The sequence below is a fragment of the Arachis ipaensis genome, chromosome B01 (assembly GCF_000816755.2).
Source record: "Arachis ipaensis cultivar K30076 chromosome B01, Araip1.1, whole genome shotgun sequence".
NCBI lineage: Eukaryota > Viridiplantae > Streptophyta > Magnoliopsida > Fabales > Fabaceae > Arachis > Arachis ipaensis.
The window spans coordinates 116686669-116694743 of NC_029785.2; the positions used below are offsets into that span (position 1 = coordinate 116686669).

Sequence of the window (8075 nt, forward strand, 5' to 3'; positions counted from 1 at the left end):
AAGTCTCCAAAAGTAGATCTTCGCATCCCACGAGTCTCCAGCAAGCTCAACGTGGTGTATCACTTCCTGCATCTGAAAATAACAATATATGTATGGAATGAGAACCGAAGGTTCTTAGTATGGTCAAGGTGCCTGCATAGATAATATATAAGGTCCCGGAAAAGCCAAAGGCATTTCTAGAACTCCGACGCTTAATTTTAAACCTTAAAACTATAATTGGAAACCATAAGTAAGGTAAGTTATCTAAGGCTCTTAAATTCTAACTCAATCCTACTTGATCCCTCACTTTTTCCTTTCCTCCAATCCTCCAAAACTTCGGTGGAACTGCCCTCGTCACTCTTTCACCAGACAAGGGGTCTCTCAGTTGCACAGACAAACAATACAGACAAGAAAAACACAAATAGGATACAGATATAACAGGTAGAAAGTATAGCAATTAAGCATAGATAATCAAATAGATAAACCCAAGTAATGCATACTCAAACAAAACAAACAAATGCATATGACGTATGCCTTTTCTATTGGCCGTGAGGTCATGTGTCGATTACTTTGCCAAAACCCGACAAACCTGATAGCTAACCCGGATATCGTCTCCCTTACATGCCTCCACACTCTTGGGATATAGTGCCTGTGACACTCATGGGATATATTGCTCGTCGTATTTTCCGGGATAAAGTGTTCCCATACTCTTGGAATATAGCGCTCGCCACGCTCTCGGGATATAGTGCCCGCCACGCTCATGGGATATAGTGCCCGACACACTTTCCAGGGTAAAGTGCTCCCATATTCTTGGGATATAACACCCGCCACGCTCTTGGAATATAGTGCCCGTCACACTCATGGGATATCGTGCCCAACATACTTTACAAATAGAGAGAAAGTGATGTAACAAAATAAAATAGAACATACATTCACACTTCACAATCATAATCATTGTCTTCATAACCATTTTCAATCATTCATCTTTCTCATTTCTTACCCGTAGCAAGTGGACAACACCATTGCATCTTATCCAGTCTCATATATATAAATCAATCTCATTATATCTCATTCAAACTTCATAATTAACTCAATTCTCCTTATTCTTCTGTTACGGCCTGGCCCAAATAGAATATGGGCCGACCCGACCCATGAACCACCCGACCCAAACGGTTGGGTGCAAGGCGTTCAGATACCGATCTGGACACACGTCCTGGACAACTTTCCGCTACAGCTGTGAAAGGAAGCTTCGAGGAAGGTGGGCTCTGCTCCTGGGGGGGCCCACTCCTGACACGGTATATATGGGGAGGGCCCTGCCCCTCCCCCAAGGTACGTCACATACCATTCACCCTTTTTTCGCCTGCACACTTTACTGACTAGAGCGTCGTAGTGTCTTTGCAGGTGACACCCCCCCTCTTCACAAGGTGCTCGAGACGTCGTCTATTCCAACCCAGTAACTCGGAACCAGGTGAGACCCCCCTCTCATCAATCCGACCACTAACCCGAACCATCCGGTACCCGACCTACCGAACATTGGTGCCGTCTGTGGGGACGCCTGAATGGACGTTGTACTGGACCCAGGAGGAACAGGCCGTGAGACTGAACGCAGAGGGGAAGCCTCCGTGGCTTCTTCCAGGGAGCGCACGAGGTCCCCTCCAAGACAAACCTCACGATCTCCCGAAAGGCGCCCCTTCGGGGGAACTGGCGACAACAGCGCCAGAATAATGCAGGAACTGCGTCACAGGATGCAGGACCTGGAGAATCGGCTGGTAGATCGGGAACACCGCCAACAAACTCCCGAATCAAGCTACTCCCGTTCCCCTCTGAGAAGCCACTTCCGGAAAACTGCTAGCCCACGATCTGAGCCCGAGAGCGCCAGGGAGGAAGGACGCACAAGGAGGCACCGTGACCCCATACCAGGCGCGAAAGAAGACGCACCGCAGATCGAGATCGGGAAGACGGTCGACGGGAAGACGGCGAGGGAAGAACAAGGAGAACGCGGGGACCAGTGATAATGGGCGCAACCCCATTTCATCGTTCCATCCTCGAAGTTCGGCTGCCAAAACACTTTGACAAGCCAACGGACATGAGGTACGACGGAACCCAAGACCCACAGGAGCACCTTACAGCCTTCGAAGCCAGGATGAACCTGGAGGGAGTGGGAGACAAGGTGAGGTGCTACGCTTTCTCGGTCACCCTCGCAGGACCTGCAATACGGTGGTTTAACAGCCTCCCACAGGGCTCGGTGGCCAGGTTTTCAGATATAAGCCACGCCTTCTTAGCCCAATTTACTACCAGAATTGCAGAGGCAAAGCACCCGATCAATCTGCTCGGGGTGACGCAGAGGTCCGGCGAACCGATCAGAAAATATCTAGACCGGTTCAACAACGAGTGCTTGGAGATCGACGGGCTGACTGATTCGGTTGCTAGCCTATGCCTGACGAATGGACTTCTAAACGAGGACTTCAGAAAGCACCTCACCACGAAGCCGGTGTGGACAATGCAGGAGATCCAAAGTGTAGCCAGGGAACACATTAATGATGAAGAAGTCAGCCAAGTCATGGCTACCAACAAACGGCAGCCTTCCTGCAATCAAACCCGGCAGCACGGAAATCGAGAAAGACAGAAGGAACACGCCAGAGACGGCGGTCCGAGCAAAACATCCAGGCCGTTTCCTCGAGTCGGGAAGTTCACCAATTACACCCCCCTCACCGTCCCCATCATAGAAGTTTATCAACAGATAGCATAAAAGGGAATTTTGTCGAAGCCCCGACCTCTGAAGGACCGGACCGGGGGAAACAAGAACCTCTATTGCGATTATCACAAAGGCTATGGACATAAGACACAAGATTGCTTCGACTTAAAGGACGCGTTGGAACAAGCAATCCGGGACGGAAAACTGGCTGAATTATCCCATCTCATCAGGGAGCCCAGAAGACGAGATCGCGACCGAAAAGCAGAGGACAAGACTCGCGCGGTAAAGCGACGTCACGACCAGGGCGACAGTGAACAAGGTCTCACCATAGTGAACGTCGTGACAGCGAGAGACACACCCCCAAGGTCGAAGTCGGCACACAAGAAAGACGCCAAAGTTCTGGCGATTTCTTCATCATCTGCACAAAACCCCAAGAGGTCGAGGTCACCATCCATCTCATTCAGCCCGGAGGACCAGTGGTTTGATGAGGTCGCGGAAAGCCCCCCATGGTCATCACAGCCAGAGTGGGAACCGGCCTCATCAAGCGCATCCTCATAGACACCGGTGCTAACTCAAATATCATGTTCCGCAATGTGTTCGATGCTTTGGGGCTGCGGGATGCCGACCTGAAAACCCACTAGCACGGTGTTACAGGGTTAGGCAACCACTTCATCAAGCCAGACGGGATAATCTCCCTGCCGATATCAGTAGGACACGGGCAGGGACGAGGCTCGACAATGGCCGAGTTCGTGGTTCTACGTGATTTCACAGCCTACAACATCATTTTGGGGAGGAAGACCATCAATAATCTCGGGGCAGTAATCAACACAAAGATGCTGGTAGTGAAATTCGTGGCTGACGACGGGTCCGTGGTATCCATAAAAGGAGATTTGGAAACGGCAGTCGCCTGTGACAACGCCAGTCTCTCCTTAAGGAAGAAGTCCAAGGAAGCAGCAGGAGTGTTCCTTGCCGACCTAGATGCTAGAGTCGAAGACAAACCCAGACCCGAGCCAGAAGGGAACTTGGAGAAATTCAGAGTCGGCGACACAAAGGAGAAGTTCACCTTCGTGAACAGAAACCTACCACACGACCTGAAGGGACCCCTAATGGAAATGATCAGGGCTAACGACGACCTATTTGCATGGACGCCATCCGACATGCTGGGAATAGACCCCAAACTCATGTCACATCACTTGGCCGTGACTGCAGAGGCCAGAGCGGTAGCTCAAAGAAGGAGGAAAATGTCGCAAGAGCGAGCGGAGGAGGTGGCCAAGCAGACGGCTAGCCTCCTCGAAGCAGGATTTATTCGAGAACTTGACTAATCGACGTGCCTGTCGAATGTAGTTTTAGTGAAAAAGCAGAATGGAAAATGGAGGATGTGTGTGGATTACTCTGATCTCAACAAAGCATGCTCCAAAGACTGCTACCCCCTTCCTAACATTGATGCACTCGTCGACGCCGCGGCGGGATATCGGTTCTTAAGCTTTATGGACGCCTACTCTGGTTATAACCAGATACCGATGCACTGGCCTGACGAAGAGAAAATGGCATTCATAACGCCAAGAGGGATATATTGCTACAAGGTAATGTCGTTCGGCCTGAAGAACGCTGGGGCCACGTACCAGAGGCTAATGAACAAGATATTCAGTGACCTCATAGGCAAAACGGTGGAGGTGTATGTAGATGATATCCTTGCAAAGACCACTTAACCCGAGCACCTCATAAGAAACCTGGGAAATGTGTTCGCCTCCCTCCGACAACACGGCATGAGGCTCAACCCACTCAAATGTGCCTTTGCCATGGAGGCAGGAAAGTTTCTAGGGTTCATGATAACCCAAAGGGGGTTCGAGGCCAACCCGAAAAAGTGCCAAGCAATACTCCAAATGAAGAGTCCGGGCTGCATCAAGGATGTTCAGAGGTTATCAGGTAGACTCACCGCCCTATCCCGTTTCCTCGGGGCGTCGGCCGCTAGGGCGCTACCGTTTTTCAACCTTATGAAAAAAGGAATAGTGTTTGAATGGACCCCGGCGTGTGAGGAAGCATTTAAACATTTCAAAGAGATCCTCGCCACACCACCCGTTCTTGGGAAGCCCAAAGTCGGAGAACTTCAAAGAGATCCTCGCCACACCACCCGTGCTCGGAAAGCCCAAAGTCGGAGAACCACTCTACCTATACCTGGCCATAACGGATGAAGCGCTGGCAGCAGTTTTGGTATGGGAAGAAGGGAAGGTTCAACAACCAATTTACTTCATTAGTAGAGCACTGCAAGGAGCAGAACTAAGATACAGCAAACTAGAGAAACTAGCTCTAGCACTGCTAACCTCCTCCCGAAGACTACGGCAGTATTTTCAGGGTCACCAAGTGGTCGTAAGAATGGACCAAGGAATCTGCCAAGTGCTCCAAAAACCCGACTTAGCGGGAAGAATGATGACTTGGGCCATCGAGCTATCTCAGTATGACTTGCGATACGAGTCCCGACATGCGATCAAGGCACAAGCAATGGCAGACTTCTTGGTAGAAGTAGCGGGAGACCCGACCGAGGAAGCGGGCACACGGTGGAGGCTCCATGTGGACGGGGCCTCCAACCAAACATCCGGGGGTGCCGGGATCATCTTGGAAAGTCCTGCCGAGGTCATATACGAATAGTCAATCAAGTTCGAGTTTCCTGTATCGAACAACCAAGCGGAATTTGAGGCCCTCCTAGGCGGCTTAATCTTAGCTCGGGAAGTCGGGGCTACGAGGCTGGAAGTATGCAGTGACTCACAGGTTGTGACCTCGTAAGTAAATGGAAGCTACCAAGCCAAAGACTCGCTATTACAAAAGTACTTGGAGAAGGTCAAAGAGCTGAGCAAACAGTTTGAGGAGGTTGCGGTCCAACACGTTCCAAGGGAAAGGAACACACGGGCAGACCTCCTATCCAAGCTAGCGAGCACAAAACCGGGAGCCGGCAACCTGTCCCTCATTCAAGGCATGACAAAGGAACCAGCAGTTTGCCTTCACCTGACAAAGATAAGTCCCTCCTGGATGGACCCCATCATTGATTACTTAGAAAATGGCAAACTCCCTGAAGATGAGAAGAAAGCTAAAACATTGAGAAGGGAGGAGCCAAATATGCCATCATATAAGGCCAACTGTTCAAAAAGGGACTCAGCCAGCCCTTGCTGAAATGCCTACATCCCGACCAAACGGACTACGTACTCAGAGAAGTCCATGAGGGGTGTTGTGGTCACCACATCGAGGGCAAAGCCCTAGCAAGAAAGCTCATCCGAGCTGGATATTACTGGCCATCAATGATGGACGACTCCAAAGAATTCGTGAAGAAGTGTGTCAAGTGCCAAGAGAATGCTAAGTTCCACAAAGCCCCGGCTACCGAACTGAGCTTACTGACGTCCTCCCGACCTTTCGCACAGTGGGGGGTCGACCTCCTGGGACCTTTTCCGGTTGGACCGGGGAAAGTCAAATATCTCATAGTTGCCATCGACTACTACACCAAATGGATAGAGGCTAAACCGCTGGCCAATATATCCTCATCCAACTGTCGAAAGTTCATGTGGGACAGGTGATAACCCGATTCGGCATCCCGAAAGTTGTTATTTCGGATAACGGGACGCAGTTCACCGATAAAAAGTTCGTGGAGTTCCTCACCGATCTGGGCATAAAACAGAAATTCTCTTCGGTGGAGCATCCCCAAACGAACGGGCAAGTCGAGGCTGCAAATAAGGTCGTCTTGCTGGGCCTCAAGAAACGGCTGGATAATAAAAAAGGTGCATTGGCCGACGAACTCGCCTCAGTCCTCTGGTCTTACCGTACAACCGAGCAGTCCTCCACGGGAGAAACCCCTTTCCGCCTGACGTACGGGGTGGACGCAATGATACCCGTAGAGATCGGCGAGCCGAGCCCACGACTACTTCTAAACGGAGTGGAAGAAGCTGTAGAGAAGGACCTAGTAGACGAGACAAGGGAGATGACCCATTTTTCAGAAGTAGCACTAAAGCAAAGAATGACCCTGCGCTACAACACCAAAGTGCTCAGGAGAGAGTTCGAACAAAACGACCTCGTCCTACGGCGCAACGACATCGGTCTCCCGACTCAGGGGGAAGGCAAGCTCGCGGCAAATTGGGAAGGCCCCTACAAGGTCAAAGAGGTAATTGGCAAAGGCGCCTACAAGTTGGAGAAGCTCGATGGCAAGGAAATCCCGAGAACCTGGAATGTAGGTAACCTAAGAAGGTTCTATTCTTAGCTCAAACACGCCGACTAGGTGATCTGACGAGCTCAGTAATTTACTTTCTTGAATACTTGTCATGGCAATAAACTTGTTTAGCTGTCAACTAATGTTTACTTATCAAAATTAATGTTTATTTGTCAAAATTACTTTCCCATCTACATTTTCCCATTTATGCGTCCCACGACAACATGTTCCTTATAATGCATGGTAAACGGGACAACGACACGGTGCCCCGGGACTGATCACCCCGGGAGCCAACTAAGTTAAAGTCATAACAAACGGCTACAGCAATAGCAAAGCAACGACCTGGCGTTGCCGAGTTACCTACACAACGGTAAACGAACACAATCGACAAGCCTACGCCGACAAAACAGTAACAAAACAAAACGAAAATGCTACCAGATAAGCGAAGAAAAAATGATAATCACAAGTCGACCAAGCGACTAATAAAGTATAACAAGAGTAAGTTCCACAAAGTTCTACAACATAATCATAGATCCATACAAAAAGTACAAAGAAATCACATTTTGGGGATATCGACAATCTTGCCATCCTTGATTGTTTTAAAGACCCCAATCGCCGACGTGTCGAAATCAGGAGCCACAATCTTCACCTGGGCCTTGAGAGCCTCCTCGGTCATCAGGATCGCGCTCTATCCCAATAAAATACTATATCCCCTAATTTAATTAAAATTACAACCCTAATTCTCAAATTGAAAAAACCCTAACCCTAAAACCCTAACCCAATTACCCTTTCTCCAAACCCAGCAGCCGCAGCTCCCTCTTTCCCATCAAAACACACGCACACACACAGAAGGAAAGGGAGGGGAGAAATATTGCGAAGAAAAGGAGGGGAAGAGAAGGGGAACGGCGCCGGCAGGCATCACTGCCGCCGTGCCGTCGTGTCACTGTTAAAGGGGAGGAAGCCACAAACAGAAAGCTTGGAATTGGAGAAGAGGGAGTCGTGCCCAGCCACCGTCCAGCTCCACCGCGCCTCCCATCACCATCAGATTCGTCGTCGCCGTTTGTGGAGTCGCGAGGAGCGCCGCTGCCATCATCGTGGTGTGTGGGCTGCGTGCGGAAAGAAGAAACAGAACACGACGGGAGAGGGAGAGGGACCGTTTCCGCCATTGTCATGCCATGAATGCCGCCGTGGTGGATGCCGTCGCCACTGCCT

The 8075-nt window shown here is 50.1% G+C and overlaps 1 protein-coding gene across 1 annotated transcript; it reads left to right on the forward strand.

Annotated features, from left to right (window-relative positions):
- LOC107611447 lies at positions 5048-6914 on the forward strand. Its single transcript, XM_016313371.1, has 2 exons — positions 5048-5305; positions 6234-6914. The coding sequence occupies exons 1-2, from the start codon at positions 5048-5050 to the stop codon at positions 6912-6914; spliced, it is 939 nt and encodes a 312-aa protein (XP_016168857.1).